This window comes from Plodia interpunctella, chromosome 12, assembly GCF_027563975.2.
Source record: "Plodia interpunctella isolate USDA-ARS_2022_Savannah chromosome 12, ilPloInte3.2, whole genome shotgun sequence".
Classification (NCBI taxonomy): Eukaryota; Metazoa; Arthropoda; class Insecta; order Lepidoptera; family Pyralidae; genus Plodia; species Plodia interpunctella.
Genome location: NC_071305.1, coordinates 7,723,607 through 7,741,655, shown reverse-complemented (window position 1 = coordinate 7,741,655; position 18,049 = coordinate 7,723,607). Strand labels below are relative to the sequence as shown.

Sequence of the window (18,049 nt, the reverse complement as noted above, 5' to 3'; positions counted from 1 at the left end):
TCGGTGAGACTCTATGTTGTTGGTTAATATTAAAGTTCTTCGTAAGATCATTTGATAATTTGGCTTACTAATTCTTACTCGACTTGAATTTGACATAACCTCACTCATTGGGCGGGTCTAAAGCGTTGATTGGTCGGACTAATGCGTTGTTCGGACACGCTCGACGCGCCGCGCAACGCCCCGTGAATCTTCCTCATAGTCCGGCCCTTGATCGAACATCACTCTGGACTGACGAAAGCTAACTTTACTTTTTTATTTTAAAAAAATATTAATTATAACGGATGGCCATATTGAAACTTAAGAAGAATATTACATACTGACATCAAAATATGCGTTTGATTGTCAAAAGTACCATTTGACCGCCATCAGTCCCAAAATGTTGACAGTCTATATTATGCGATGTAGTGTACATAAGTTCCTCAAGATCAACATGCCAAACATTATGCGATGCTAAAATATACTTATATACTAGACCCTTTTTTAGCGTCATCAGTCACATCTTCTATTAACAAGTTTACGTCAAAAAGATATTCCGCGGTGACTATCGATCGAACATCTATCAAGAATACAATATTTTAATCGTGTTTGACTACAAGGGAAACGCTTTACGGCAGTCGCTAACACTAATCACACAAGGTCACAAGCTCCCAGAGTATTATAGCAAACTAATGTTATTGTCATTAGACAGGATAAGTTTATTGTGCAATCTTCAAAACTGCTTAATTCCCGAAACCGAATAGCTACAAATGCCATTTTTAATTTTCTATATAATTTTAAGATTCCATGTGAACTGAAGGAAGCAAACTTATCCAGCCCGAGAGGGCGTCGCTGCTGTTGAATAAATTTGAAATCTTCAAAATAACTTCAGAAAGTTTCTATTTCTGGTCGTCAGATCAAATATCTTTGTTATTCCTCGAGCTGACAGTTCGTTATTGTACCTTAAATGGGCGTGGTTAGCAAATTAAAGGCGATTTGATTGGATGTTAGTTTGAGGTATGTTATTGCAAAATGGAGTGGAGGAATGAGTTAAGGACTGAGAATACGGGGTAAATTTTGAAGTGATAAAAGCTCATTACAAGATATAATTTTTTTTCTTTGCCATCTCTAAAATACATTTACTTCTCATGGAAACAGCCGAAATTCTGTAACAATAAAATAAATACTGTGTATATATGTAAATAAATATGTGTATATATGTATGTGTATTATTAAACACAAAAATAATATTTATTACTAGTTGTCCTATGTCACATGTAGACCTCGAGAGTATTTTTTAGTCTTTTCCATCATAGCCTCTCCGTAACATCATAATAGAACGATATGAATATACCTATTTGAATACATATTACATGCATGGCAGGTATTTTATGAATATATAAACACCTAGCTAAAAAACTACTCACCTAAAGCGTCATCGTTGCGAAATTGGCGGGAGCAGACCCGGAGCAAGCGCTTGCGACTCACTAATTCGACCTCCGACCTCTCCGATGGTACCGCGCGTGAGATATGTTAACGACATTTTAGTGTATCACTGTGAGATAACGACACTGCAGTCTAACAGTGGCGGACAACACATTGTTTGAATATTTTCGAAAAGCCGCTATTGGCTTGTAACATACGAAAAGTCAAAACATTAGTAGTAAGCTATAAAGCCGTTATACGACGTTAATCACATTTAAGTCTAGCTTTTTCAATTAACGACGTTTTAACTTAACAATATAATACTGCTCTATTAGAAATAAAATAACAATAACACAGTTAAAGTATTTTTACCCCTTTATAGTGCAAAAAATGCAGTTAACGGCAATATTGACAAGCAACCTTATGATATTTTTTTTAACAAAGGTATGAGTTATCCAACCTTAGCGGCTGTATAGACTCGCAAAGTTACTTAAAGGCATTTTAGCCTATTTGACAAGCAAAATATGTGTACATAACGGCAATTTTACAATTGTTATTTCCAAAACTAATCAAGCTATCGAAAAATCGCAAATACAGATCGAAAGAGCTTTTTTTTCTCATTTTCTTGCAAACCAAAATTAAAAATCGCCCTGATGTCAGATAACGGCATTTTAGTTATACCACGGCAGAATTATAAGGCATACATCTGCCGCAGCTGGGAGTTCTAATAAAGGGGCCGTTATTGAATAAGGCTTGTGTACTTAGTGGAACAACACGCCTTTGTCCGAGAACAAATTCTGTAACACTGAATGTGAAAAGGCAGAAGAATTGATGAGATTTCTTGTGATTTGCTCTTGGGTTTTACATGACCGCATAAAAATAAGTGTTAAGTGTCATTGTATGTTAACTTCTTTATACCTAATATAAGTATAAAGAAGTTATGATTATCGTTATGATTATCTTAAAATGCCGACTTTAGATAGCGTCCAATATCGTAGAGGTTTTCTACGATATTGGACGCTATCTAAAGCCTTTCGAAGTACAGTCGGCCGCATAGGGACCAACACGGTTCAAATGAGTTTCTTTCGGCATTTCTTCTCAGCAGTGGTCGTTCCGAAATGCCAGTAGTTTGTAGCTTGTGAGAAATAACTATTTATTATAAAAATTGGCGAAAAAGTGCATGTGAATGTTTAATTTTTGAATAAATGATTTGAATTTGTCAAATGCTAGAGAATTAAGCATTGGTAATAAGGACAAAATAGCAACAAATTTAGGTATGTGTGTTGCTTTGCTTCAATTTTTTGCAAATATTCCGCTGTTGCGATATAGAGGTCTATACAAGGTTGGTTGATATGCATTTTATTGTACAATATTCATCATACACTCAGGAAACAATAAGTAACATCAAAGTTATTACGTAAACTGGGCCGCGGTGGCAGTAAAATCAATTTTAATAAATTTATAGACGTAGCCCCTAGGACTTGAAATACAAACATGATTTAGTACAAGCAAAACTACCCATAAAAGGTAAAACGTATAACAATTTTAAATTTAGATACGGTAACATAATTATATCTGATGGATGCTGGGATGATACTTTGTATGCAGCACAGATGACAGTAATATGCGTCTTGCAACCATGCATTCTGAACAAGTTCACATTGTGCTAGTTCTCTCGAAAACGCGAGGAGCAGTGACTTTTGTTTTCATAAAATGTCAAAGAAAAAAATATCAAAGAGAAGGATGAGGACTGAAAAATGAGAGCTACACAGAACACTGATCAAAATCGTGACTTCTGGCATAAGAAAATTGTTCGCACATGATTTAAACATGGATATCTCCACATTATTTTTAAACATTAATTTTATTGTATACCGGAATATAATTTACTTCTATTGCATATTTGTATGTTTAAACTGTCTCACCCCCTTTTATATATAAAGAAAATTAACATTTTGCAATTCACCATACACATAAAACAAAACATTATAGAATGGTATTCTACTCGCCCAACAAATTCGCCCAGTGTGAATAATATCACAGTATTACGTATTAGGCAGCTGGAAGGATTTATACGATTTGTAGACCAAATCTAGCTGTTTATATTCGAGACAAGCCATATGTTTTACAAGCTTTTCCTAGAATCTGCTAAGGCGAGTACAATATTCAAACATTGCTGAGAAATTTCTAAAGCTGGGTATGCGTTTAAATATTTACTTCTTTGAAGAACGACAATGTCCATAAATCGAAACCTATTACAATATAAACATTTTTTACATTCATTCTATATATAAGAACAAGCTGCTCCTCGGTGATCCGCTACAGTGAGAATTTCGGGATAAAAAGTACCCTAAGTATTATTGCATGTTATATTCTACCCGTGTACCAAATTTTATAACAATCGGTGTAGTAGTTTTTGCGTGAAAGAGTAACAAACATACATGACGTGCATCCTTACAAACTTTCGCATTTGGATTATTAGTAGGATTATTTTCTTTTATAATAATATAAAATTTATTAATAGTACAGCATTATAAGTGGTATTCATTACATATTTTTCAACAACTTAACTTTCTACGTCTTCTATAAATTTATTGCGCATTTAACTAAACAAAATATGCCAATTTCGGTGTTTTCTAAAACGTATTCTATCTCAATATTTCAAACATTTTTCTATGAGACAAAACTCTGTCACGAATACCAGTGGCATAAATATACAAATCACTTTTAGAAAAAAATATAAAACATTTCAAAAAGTTTTCATTTCAATTTAAAACGAGAAAATTAAAAGGATCATAAAATGAGGATTACGTTAGGTAAAGCATTCCGTTTTCACAATGGCCTCTACACAGGGAATATTAAATATAATAAATACCTATTATCCGCTCATAATTACGAGTGTAAAGTACCTTAAACCCTATACGGAGTTGGCACATTATTTATTTACTAAAAAACAAAGACCGCGCGATGAAAGGTCACCGGAAGTTACATGAGTAAATATAAGTATAGAATGCTTCAATTTATTACCTATTTTTCATTACATCGCACTTGATTTAATTCGATATTAAGCTGTACATTTTTTACAGCAAGTGATTCATAGGTATTGAAATGCTCACAGGACTTATTGTTATCGTGGTGTTAATCATTATTTGTAATTGAACACACACAGTTGAAGCGGTGGTGGTGCAATGGTTAAGACGCCTGCCTGTGAATCGAAAGATCTCAGGTTCGTATCCTACTCGTGCCATATGAGTTTGTATACCAATCTGCAATTACATGTATAGCAGTTTATCAAGACCACCACTTGCTTCTAGTGAAGGAAAACTTCGTAAGGAAACCTGCACACTGGTGGACTGTTCACCAGTGTGTATACGACTACCTGCCACTAGATGTCGGTAAGTAGTCGTAAAAGTAGTGTCAGATGCCTTTAGGCGACTTGGATAAAATCCGACACCAGTGTTAGCAATAACACACTCGATATGATGATGATTGAAAAATAAATAATACATCTAAAATAAACTGTTCTTTGGCAATAATTTATTCACTATAATTGTTTTTTTCATAGAGAATATTGGTATTGAACTTACTCAGGTAAATTGCATTTATTCATACGATGCAGTTTTTTCAAACCCCTTTTTTTAGCATTAATACCTTTTCAATTCTGCCGCAAGGCTTCAATAATAGTTTACAATTAAATAACGTGATTGAAATTGATTATACAGTGAGGTCGCGCATTATAAAGTTCTTTACTCGCACTTTTATAGAGGCTCAGAGGTGATGAAATTGTTTTTAATGCTTTTTTTCTACGTGTTTTGTTGTAATAACATATATTTTTATAAATTGAATTTATTAATTGAGTAAATATATCCTATCAAACTATCGCTCGTTTATTGGAAGATATTCCTGCATTGGATATTCAGTCGTTGTTTATTTAACTTTTCGTTATGTATGTACTTTTATTATGTATTCTTTGTGAAATAAAAATATTACAAACAAACATTGCTACTAGTATGAACAAAAATCCTTATCCAACAGAGTTAAAAACCAGTTTTAACTAAAATAGACTTTCATTAGCAGAGGCTGAAATAACTGAAGCCGTACTATATTAAACTGTGGATTTTAAAATTTAATATGCTAGTAGTTTTAATTGTGAATTCGTGCGAATTATGAAAACATTGACGCGACAAAATTTTGGCGATTCATATTTCGCGCCACTGCCCGACATAATTATATAGTTGCCAGTCCAAAGTTGCAATTATTTTTTATTATGAACTAGCGACCCGTGCTGGGTCCTGGATGCTTTAATCCTCTTTTGAGTTTAAAACAATTTTCATCTTGGTTAGTTGTAAAGTTTCGTTAGGTAGGTAAAGTCTGAGGAATATGGATGAAAACGTAGGAGGCATAATATCCAGGAAGTCAAAAAGGGATAAAAAGCTAGCTTTCTCTTTCATAGCATGTGTTTAACATATGGAATTTAATTATGTTTCTTGAAAAAATCTTAATATTCAAAATGCATAATATACTTTTGATCGAAATACATGTTATCTCTTTTTCCACTGTGTCATTTGTGAAATGTTTATTCTTAGTATTCAGAATTTTGAGGTTAAGTACACAAATATTTCCGAAAACTGTTAGTACCAAAGGGAACAAACCTAGTTCTAGTGTCGGGGGATTCAACTCGAAACTAATAACGTTAAATCTGATCACTGGACCGCACCAAACTTTTAATCTATGCCAAAAATGGCGGACGGCGGCGTCGCAGGACCGTTTTATGGAATTTAATAGTTGAATATTTATAGTTCCGACGTCCATTGTTGTTTTATTGTGTGGAAAAGCGAGTCTTGAATTTACATAATGAATAACTTAAAGATTAAGATAATAGTCAAAATTTTGGCGTCGAATACACTAGTCCCAGTCCTAGTAGTTGAATTATGTTATATATATATATATATATATATATATATATATATATATGTATTTGTTATACAATATTACTATATTGAACGATACTTCGTTGAGTTAGTATCCCATAACACAAGTCTCGAACTTACTTTGGGGCTAGCTCAATCTGTGTAATTTATCCGTATATATTTATTTATATAGATTATTTGCTAAGATCTTTAAACTATGCAACGGAATTTGATGCGAGTTTATTAATCGCTAGAGTGATTCAATTGTCGTGTATAATTTATCATGGTTTTTCACGGGCGAAGCCGGGTCGGCCGCATGTTAATAATATTTGAACTCGATTCGCCAGTGAATGTGCTAATTACCTACTAGTTTTGGAGATAATTGGTAACGGACAGCGTGACATGTCCGTGTCAGGCGTGATTGATCGGAATCATGATTGACACAGTTTATGCAACAAATATTCAATACACAACGTACATGTTGCCGAATCGTCTGTTTAATTAGTCTTCTAAGTCTAGTCTAAGTATATGTTAAGCGATGTCTCTTTCTCAAAATATACACGTGACCCGGGGCTTCGCTCCCGTGGGAATTTTGAGATAAAATATAGCCTATAGCAATCTTGAATAATGTAAATTTTTGAAATCGGTTCGTTAGTTTCGGAGATTACCCGTCTCAAATATACAAACTCACAAACGCTTATCGCTTTATAATAACAGTGTAGATAGATAGTATACATAAGAAAATTTATATTAATTTAGGTATTATTTATTTAGTGTCTCTATAATGATACTGTCACTAATTTGTGACGGTGTATGGTCCCGCCCTTGAATACCACCACACCATATCCTTCCGTGGATGTCGTATGAGGCGACTAAAGGTCACATGGCTGATAGACAACAATAGCATTTCCAAAGAGGGTTGACGTTAGGCAGGCGGCCGGGTGTAAAATCATAGCCAAACTTTCTTTCAACTTCATACTAAATAAGTTTTTTTTCATTGCTTTCTAATCTGTCTTAAATTATTTTGTCCATATTTGTCTAATTCAATCGATTTTGTCCTAGCTGTAACAAATTGTCGCATAATATGATGTTACCTAAAATTTGAATCACAAAAAATTTATAACTTATAAAAACGAGTATCACAAACTATATAATATTACCATTTCAAAGACATGAACTACCACAAAAAGCTAATGGAGACTCTGTCCGTAGATACCCATACAGGGTAATAATGATATGTACCTACATTAGTGATCACGGACGCAAGTGCAAACAGCGGAAAATCATACACCACATACGGCGCCTGCAAAATCCCTGCAATAGTTCTAATAGGCGCCCTACTGTTATATGGCTCGGAAGTCTAAAAATGGCATTAGCTGCAATGCAATTAGGATAGTGAAGGAATAAATATAATATAGATTTAGTAGCTGAAAACCTTGTGGAGCCATAAGAATTTCATTAATATTATCACGCCATCTCTCATTTCCTGCAAACACTATGTTATGTCCATATAATACGATACATACAGATCTACCTTCCTTATTTTGTTAAGTATTGGATTTTTCACTCTCTATTGCACATTTGTATGTACACTAGCGATTTTCCGCAGTTTCGTTTGTTACAAAAAGTAGCTAAGTCACTCTCCAGCTCACCAACTACATCCACAGCAATAATCACTACTCCATACTAGCGTAAAAGGAGTACGCACATTCACATTTATTAATTAGTCAGTCAGCACTTTTCTGTAATCTTCTAAATTGTTCGTCTTGTCATCAGAAACTGTACAATATCACTTCTTTTAAAACATATCTCAAGACCACCATGAATAAATAAATAATGATAAGTATGATAAGTAAATAAATAAGTATGATTGGACAAGTATGGATAATGTATTGCAGCGGATATATTCCAGCAAGTATGTTGCTACGAGTAGCATGATACCGTTATAGTCGATACATGCCAATGGTCTGATAACTACGGATGCTGAAGATTCGAAGTGAAAGAGAAAAAGTAGAAGATACGAGAGAGAGAGACGATAAGAGAGATGGAAATATCAATTATCAAATTAACGCCTTACAACACTCCATTAGTTTTAACTCGCGTAAGTACTCCCAGTCAGATTTTATTGTAAGCCCGCAGATAATAGCTCCATCGTGATAATAATTGAAATTAAATACAAAAATTAATACTGTAACTGAAAGAATTTCACATCACAAGATAAAATCGTAATCGCAAGGTCGTTAGAGGAAACTTGTGTAGGAAGAGACTCATTTGCATTCCAGGCGTGAACTGTGAGATTTTTTTAATTAGTGCAGCCATTTTCTATGCAAATTGCATATTTCAAGGGAATCCCGATGAATATATCAGTTCATTGTACACACATCTACACGTTAAGTTAACATCCATTGACCTCTATTTCCATGATAATACCGATAAAACTATGTATATAATGAATGAAAGTTGTTTGCACATACCTTATAATCTTAGCTTAATGAGTTTAGAATGTGAAGCTGTAATTTAATTTATCATGGTATTATATCATCAGTAGATATAATGAGTTTATTGAAGTTAACAGGAACAAGAGTAACGTAGGTATAATTAGGTACCTGTCATTTTATATTACTTTTCCTACTGTCGACAGATTTATTAGAAATGTTACTTGTAAGTTTTAACTTATGGCAGAACGGTAGCACAGACAATAGAGACTTTAGCTACAAGGTTTTCATAGACAACTGCTTATTTCCGGTGAAGAAAAATATCATGAGGACACTTGCACACTTGTTGACGGGTATACTTAGTGTGGTGCATGCGATTATTTGCAACTAGACGCGGTATAATGTAGTCGTTAATTTTCATGCCATGCCTTTAGGCGATTTGAATAAAATCCGACACCAGTGTAGGACTTAATACACTAGAAAAAAAAAGTGCCAGTGTGAGAAAAGTGCCAGTTTCGAATCCTACTTTTGTCACATGACTTTTTAAACCGATTTGGCTTATGTGTATATACTAGTTTTCATAGACTACCACTTGCTTCCGGTGAAGGAAAACATCGTGAAGAAACACACAATGATTGATAATTTAGTTCATCCGGGGCGACCACTGGGCGACTGTTTAGTTGACACACATGGATAGGTAGATTTACACGGCTTTGTAAATACCGAGGCGGGCACTAGTATCGTATAACAATAACAGAAATATCACATAAAATGTCGATGTCTACAAAGTAACAACGCAACTTGTATAACAATATGAAAAATCGCACCAAAGTTTAAACATAAAGCGAATAGCGAGCGAACTGTGGGGGACAAGCAATTTGCAAGAAAGAGGGTACCTGCAGGCTAACGAGTTACGAACTAACACACTAGCTCCCCACCACCTGAGTGGAGAAACAGGGAACTAAATGAAAATTCTATTGCGAGAATCTGCAATGTTGTGGTTTTGGATTTGTGTAAGACGAACGGTCAAACGTGTTTTTTTTGACATGGATAAAGTGATCGTAATTATGATAACTTCTGAAATGTATGTATACTTACCAAATATGAATAAGCCCTTTGTTAATTAATATTTTGTTATGCCGAACAACAAGATCTCTCTAACGACAATAAAGGAATGTACATAGCTTTTTAGCTATGTTTGGAAAAATATAAGTATGTTCAGCCGTTTGGAAATCGTCGATAGTGTTTTTACACTATCGATAAATATATCTTCCAAATAAAAAAAATGGGTGGCACTCCGGGAGTGCCGACATAATTGAAAATTTGAATATTAACGTTGTGTATTTCTTACGTCTTACGCATTTTCGAACAAGTCACATGTCCTGACGTGAGTTTAACATTTTTTACCCATCACAAAAAGTGCACAACGCCGCTAAAGAAGTTTTCACTTCAAAAACTAGATCATCATCGGTTCCGCCGTTTGGCTGCTACAATGCCACGGACAGACATACAGACACGTTAAACTTATAACTCCTGTCGGCGGGGGTTAGATTTTTTTTAAAACTTAATTCACTGCCATGAAGAACTTTAAAGTTGCATAATGTAGTGAGCTCTTAGCTCGGTTCATTTAGATATTTTGTGTCATTAAAAATATAGATTTATGTTAGTAGACAAATCACTGTATATTTAATTAAATTATTTACCAGCTGTTACTGGCCGTCCCGCTCCGCCGCCTGTTCCAAATTTCAGTCAAATCAGCCTAAAGATTTAGCTGTCTGTGTCACAGATAGACAGAAAAACATATAAACGTTCTCGTTTATAAAATTGTATGTATATAACTTTTATGACTATATCGTGCGTGAATTATAAAATAATTATTTAAGAAAAATGTTGGAATTAAAATGGGCCAATGAATATAAACATCGAAACATGGCTTGGGAAGTACATGTGTATTTTTGTTTTGTATTGATTTTCCACTAAAATAGATGAAAAGATTCTTTTATAATACCTTTCTTATAATGTTACAGACAACGTAATTTCGAGAAGGTTTCAAAGATACGTATAAAAATACGTACAAAAGGCTAGGAGGCATAATTTCTCTTTTCCACTCCGCCATGGAGGTCCTCGATTCCCAGTGCGGACAAATATCGGTACTTGTGCTCACAGATATTTGTCAGTGGTTCTGGGTGTGTCGTGCCCGTTTCTGGTTTATGTTCATCGGACTTAAGACTAAGCTTATGCTTATATACATATTTATTTTTTTCTCAGATGATAGTGCGAGTGTGGTGCGAGAGCGGCACGGGCTGGGCACCCACGCACGTGCCGGTCACCCCGCAGACCACGAGCCAAGACGTGCTCGAGTGCTGCCGCGAGCCAGGAGACGAGCCTTGCCTGCTCCTCAGTGTGCATCCCAGCCACGGAGGTAAGAGAAACTCTGGCTGCATCTAGCAGTTAGTTACTGGCCATGTACTGCCTGGTCTATGGTAGACCACGAACCAAGAGCCTCGTGTTCTCGTGTCTCGTGCTCGAGTGTTACAGTGAGTTAGGAGACGAGCCTTGGTTGCTGCTCAGGGTGCATCTCAGCCACAGAGGTAAGAGCAACTCTGGCTGCATATAGTAATTCGTTTTTGGCCATGCATTGCTGATCATTGGCAGACCACGTGTCTCTTAACTCACTATAACGCACAAGTACATCTTAATTCGAGTGTTACAGTGAGGTATGAGAGGAGCCTTGCCTGCTACTCAGCGTGGATGCCAGCTACGGAGATGAGATCTAGCAGAATCAATCTGAAAAAATCAGCAAAATGAATCAGGTTGGAAACCTGTTTTTTAAAACAGGTTTCCAACCTGATTCGGAGGGAAAATGATCATTTTCATTAAGGTTATCAGAAAAAAGTGTAGCGCTAATAGACGAAAGGATGGTCATCAGCTATTGTCAATCCGTATGGCTGTATCTCGGAGAGCTTCGAGAGATGTCTTACTTTAAAAGACGTTTGAAGTATTTTCCATTTCCCCAGATGATATATCGCCGGCATACTAACATAAACCAGCTGTCCACTTGTATTTTAGACATAAATTAAACAAAAACTGTTTAATCACGTAATGTCTCGTCTGTCCTTGATTGCTCGTCTTCGCGAAGTCTATCATTACTCGACCCAATAAACAGTCGCCGCCACAAAAACGGGTCTCCGTTACACTGGATGTCACTTTAATTCAGTAACAGTACTTGATGGGCTTAACCCTGCCCGAGGAACACAAATAATTAATGTACAAAATATTCACCTAGAGTCGTGTAGAATCTACAGTCTCGTCTTTATACGAGTGTACACTATAGATTAAATATTTCTGAATGTATAAGTGGCATTTAATTCCCTACTCCTGCGACTGAAGTAAGTATAGATCACTTGAACTTCAATATGGTTTGTTCTTGTAAATTATGTTGTAATAATGAAAGTAAAGATCAAAATGTTATTATGTTTTTAAAGCTGTTATTTCATATTATGTTTTAAAAGCTGTTTTTTTTTTAAATTTCGTTATTTTAATTTTCCGTTAAATAAATTTAAAGACATTATTACACAGGGTAAGAATAATAGTTCATTAACATATTACATGTTCAATGTTATTTTTTTTTGTAACTAACATCATTATCATTTGCCTTACCTTGTCCCATCATCTGGGGTCGGCGCAAAATGTCTGTTCCCTCCACAATTCTCTATCTTTTGCCATATTCGGATCCACCCCCCGCACCCTCACATCCTCCCTGACACAATCCATCCATCTCTTCCTAGGCCTTCCTCGTCCTCTATATCCTCCATGTACCTTCCTACTTAAAGCTTTCCTCAGTAAATGATTCTCTTCTCTCCTCATCACGTGTCCAAACCAACCGAGTCTATTACCTCTAATATATATCATTTATAGGCACAACTTTCGAACTTCCTCTGATATAAACAGAACATATAGACCTAACATATAGAATACAAATGCGTCATGATTCTGCACTCTCCTTATTTTTGGTCCGTGGGACGTTTATTTAGAAAATGTAACGCCAGACTTTGTTGTGGAGCTTTTTCAGTGCAGTTTCAAACTTAATTTAAGTTTCTAACGTTATGAAGTGATAACAATATAACTTTAATGTATTCTACATTTATTCATAATATTGTAACTAATAGATAATGGGTACTAAATTTTTTTTTTTACTTTTCAAGTGTTTTTTCGCTAACACTGGTATTAGGCTTTTGTCTTGTCGTCTAAAGGCACCTAATATGCATACAAGTCAAATATTATGCTTGTAAAATAGGTTCAGCCCTGTGATGTAAATAAATCAGGGCTGGCATTAAGCAATATAACAGTACCATCCATTCCAGCATTAGGCACGCCGGTGTAAACCATGGACAATGGCAGATTGTAGGACTGATGTCCGGAATGTAGGCAAATGGTGATGATCACTCTAATCGTATTATAGCCATTGCGCGAGTCACATTTCCATTACTACAAAACTAACAACAAAGTCAAAAAATATATTTTTAAAATTTTATTTAGTTTCACCTGTCTCGATGTTTGTTTGTCTGTAATCTAATATTGCAAATTAATTTTCATCTAAGTATTTCCACATGTGTAGAGTTGAACATTTTCCACGTCGCTTCGTTTTCTATGACAATGTATTAGGTATTATAAGCATAACCAGATAGTGAGCCTAGGATTTGCTTCTAAAGAGGTAATTTCTCAACGGTTTATTGCACAAACATGTTTTTTATTCACACGGCTATCTGCCAATAATAAGGCGAGAGACAAAATTGACATAGCAACAAAAAATTTCCAAGCTCCGTCCGTCAAGATTTTAAAGGTCAATGAGTAAAAATAATAATATAGCTTCCGCTTTTCAGCCGTCATTATTGAAGTGATTAACCATAATTCAAAACTAAAAAGTTGTACAGATAACGTATATGTTACTCAGGCCTTAATCCTTCGATCGGTGGCTGTTGGCAAAAAGTGAGGCATCTGTAATTGCTCACCGCTCGTGGGAACCTCGCCGAAATGTCATTTTCACTCTCGCACGCATCGGCCGTAAATCGCTACTTGGTAAGATCGGGTACAAAAGTTTTACAATAATATTTCAAAACAAACTGAAGACTGTCCATTAGTGTCCATATTGACGTTGCATGTGGTGAATTGCGCAGCGTGTTGCAAACATTTTCATGTCTCTAGTTTAATTAAAAATAAATTTTATTTAACTAATTCATATGCAATTAAAGATAAGCTTATATTTAAAAAGTAAAAGAAACAAGATTACTGATTTTATGTGTGGCCTTTTAGAAAATAAATCAACATTTATGCAAGTAGTTAATTATCACATTGCTATATTGTACAATGTTCTAATCAGATGTATTATGATATTCACCCTATCCACTCTAAATACTTTCATGAATATACGTAAGTCCTTCCAAATTTTATTAACATTGAGGGAAATTTCCTTAGTAAAAAAAAAGGTTTGACATTGAAGTAAAGAAATAAAAACACAAAAAATAAAAAGTGTCATTATCGTCGTTATTAAGTGTCGTTAATAAAAAGTCTCATGAAATAAATGTTGTCATTTATAGGTCAGTAGTATCATTTAGATTAGATTACTATGAAACGTTATTTCACAAATAAAACTCTGAAACTGTAATATTTAATCTGTATTTAATCTCATCTTTGGTATAAGTAGATTTCTGAAAAGGACGGTGATAGTAAAAATGTAAATAAATTTCGTCCCAAAACTAGTTTCACAATAATTGTTTATTTTATTAGTTTTGTTGGTGATTGTACTGTTGTGGAGTGGTATTGACAATGCCAATTAAAATCGGTTTATAACTTTAATGTGTGCAATAAAATTAATAAGAGCTACCGATAAAAATTATTGAGTGATCGTCATTATTCTGTCTTTCTAATTTTTATTGTGTGTAAGAATTTGTTTGTATGTCATAAAAATGTCTTTTTGTTTGCATAGTAATAAATTATGATATCATTAAATTATTTTTGATTGTCATTATAATAAAGGTCACTGCCGCCATTCAACATGCAAAACTAACACACATATTTTAAACATACGTATTTTAAAAATTATTTCTTACGGAATTACATAGAGATAGGATTCAAAAAGAGAAATAATATTGAAAGACAAAAATGAATCTACTTTGTTTTAATTTAAAAGAACTTTGTTTTTGAAACATTCTCTCAATATTATTTTTACAAAATGAAACTTGGCAATCAAGTTTTAATATTCGTATCAAGACTTTAAATAGCATACATACAATATAAAAAGGGTTGTTAAAATATTCCTTACCTCATTATTTTCATAGTGCGGACATACTCGTTACGTTTCGGTAGTAAAAGTAAACAACAAGTGTGGCGTACAGCAAAAGATAAGCTATATTGTGAATAGCCCGACTTCTGCGAAAGATACATGGAAGATATATACTTGCTTACTTCCTTTCGCGCTACAACATTTTATGGGTCTTTGACTCCTCCAAGTGTTTCGATTTCGCTCTGTCAGTGAGCTCCCGGCGCCAAGTTGTTTACTTTTTAGCTTCTTCAGCATAGAGAAAAAAAAATTCTTTAGATCTTTTTAAGATAATCTTTCAATTGCTGTCTCGGCCTTTTTCGGGGTCTCCAAGGGTCGAATTTTAAAATCATTGGTAATCAGTACTTTGCTGTGAAGTATGCCGCTGACGATCAATTGCGATAATATAGCTAGCAGTATAGATTAGTTTATAATGTTATCTCAGGGTTGTCTGGCCCCAATTTCGCATGGGGAATATTATCGAGCCCTCATAAATATTTACAGTGCGTGTACAACACTGCAAATGGCCGAAAACAGAGATGGATTTGGGAATTTGTTGTAAAAATTTGTTGCTCTGATAGTTCTGCTCTGTGACTCCTGTGAAGCTAGAAATGTGTTTGTTTTAGGTTACTTTTTCATAAAAGAGAGATACTCCACTCTTGTATGGGGCGTGCAGTCCTCGCCATAATATAGGACGAGGTGAACAACCGATAAAATACCCTGCAGGGTTACCGTAAGGAAGCCGGCTGAATATAGAGGTAACATCAGAGCCAAGGGTTTATATATTACGCGCACCCCGATCTTGAGGAGTAAAACATGGGAATACGCCATGTTGACAGGAAGTGAGAAACTCTCGTAAATAACTACTTTCCCTTACTTATATAATTTTTGCGTTTCTATTATTAAATTTTATACATATTCTTCAATGGACATTCATACATTTACTCATTTATTATTATCATAGAATGATCTAAAAATGTATAAACATACATACGCTTTTTATGTCATATAATTATAATAAGTACGTCATACGTTTATATATTTGTAATTTTTTTTGATATCATTCTATGACTCCTTTACCATTCAAATAATGTAAATTTAAGAAGTATATTTTTTTTATATAGTTAAAAAAATATCAACAGGAAGTACCTGGTAACTCCAGCCCTGTGATGTTTATTATACAGCGATGGAGGAGACGTGAGGCACTTACTGTCGTTTTTGTCTGAGTCCGACCCTGCACCGACTTTCGAGGTCGATATCTCCATACTTAATTTATGTGGTCCCATTGTTTTGTCACTTATTTACACAATTATTGATTTTTATCTCAATTTAATTATTTGCTTAATTATTTAAAAGTTGTGGCTGAGTACGGACCAGTCGAAATTTAAATGCTTTTCGGAATTATTAAAGTTGTTATACCCCAGTTCTTTATACAGTGAAATTTCAAATCTTATTATATATAGTTAAATGTATGTAGTATCTTTCGGTGAGCGTTATTTATATTATTTAGCTATATTTAGCTAAATATTATGTACTACTTGAATATAGGTAGATAAACAACAAAGACTCAGGTCAATCTGAAAAAAAAATCATTTGACCTGACTGGGGACAATACGTGAGTATTAATATGCGTAGATCAAATGTTTCTCATAATATCCATCCTTCATGAGCCATTATAACGTACTTTAACCGGTAGGAAAATGGCGGGAAATTAAAAACAAACACTGCCATTGCTGTCAAAACAAACTGCCTGTTTTTGCTTGAATTAATCAAAATTGATACTGCAAAATACAGCCAACGGCACATCAATATACCCAAACCTATTGCTAAATTCATGGAGTAAAGATCCATTAAGATAAACTTGATATGAGCTTGACTGTACATATTATTATGTTATCGCGATTACCGCTATATTTTTCAAGTGTGAATTCAAATTTTTCAAATTCAAAACTCTTTAGTGAATTCAATTTAGGACGGTATACATCACTTATTGACGTCAAAAAATTACTTAAACTAAATCTACTGCCGGCTTCCAAAGCGCAGGTGAAGAAGAAGCGGCGCAACAAACTTCACCGCAGCCTTTTCTCCAAGGACGTCAATTAACAAATATAGGTCTTATTCATATATTAATAATTAGGAGGACGAATTTACATCATTATTAAAAATGTCAAAATTTGAATGAAGAAATAAAATAAAATAAAAGTTGTATTTCTAATAAAATCATTGAAAATTGTTACACAAAAAAAAATATATATAAATAAAAAGCGAAATGTACAAAACATACGTAATAATGTCATAAATCAATTACATATACAGCAAACAGCACGATTATGAATAAATTAATGAGTAAGTTTAATTTTTAGTTTTATTTGTCTTTAAAGCGGTTCTTTTGATGTACGGGTATTTAAGATTATATATATCTTTTTTCAAAACAATATAAAAAAAAGGAAATCCTACATTGAAATTTGTAATCTTAGCTTGCATACAAACCCACAGAGTTTTAGGCCTCAGGCACAAACTGTGCATAATCCGGTCCTGGTCCCTCATCCATCATTATCATTACATAGTATAAAATAAAGAAGGTTCTCATTGTCTGTCCCTACGTATGCTTAGATCTTTAAATATCCTATTATATAATTTAAGATAGATTCCTGAGAAAGGTTTAGGTGTAATTTATTATGGATTTACCCGAGTAAAGCTGGGATGGGCCGTTACTGCCTAATATTATAAAGACAGAAGATTTGTATTTTTATTTGTTATGAATATACTCAAGCTGCTGGAACGATTTTGATGTTTGGCTCAGAGACAGACGAAACTTTCAGGAGTAACATAGGCTACAATATTTGATTGTGATTCGGCCACTAGTAATTTATATTCACTGGCACATTGCAATCAAAGTCTTGAAGTTCCGCTCAAAAATAGGATCACTTCATATCCTCCATTGGACGTTGCATGAGGCTAAGAGACATAGCATTGGCAGCTGA

The 18,049-nt window shown here is 34.3% G+C and overlaps 1 protein-coding gene across 2 annotated transcripts in view; it reads left to right on the top strand.

The window, feature by feature from the left end:
• The window catches only part of ASPP (Ankyrin-repeat, SH3-domain, and Proline-rich-region containing Protein), a 275,934-nt gene that overhangs the window by 69,085 nt on the left and 188,800 nt on the right, over window positions 1–18,049 (top strand). For both annotated transcript variants that reach the window (XM_053752603.1, XM_053752606.2), the window contains exon 3: window positions 11,015–11,168. In XM_053752603.1, coding sequence (XP_053608578.1) covers window positions 11,015–11,168 — 154 coding nt within the window. The remainder of the gene's footprint in view (window positions 1–11,014; window positions 11,169–18,049) is intronic.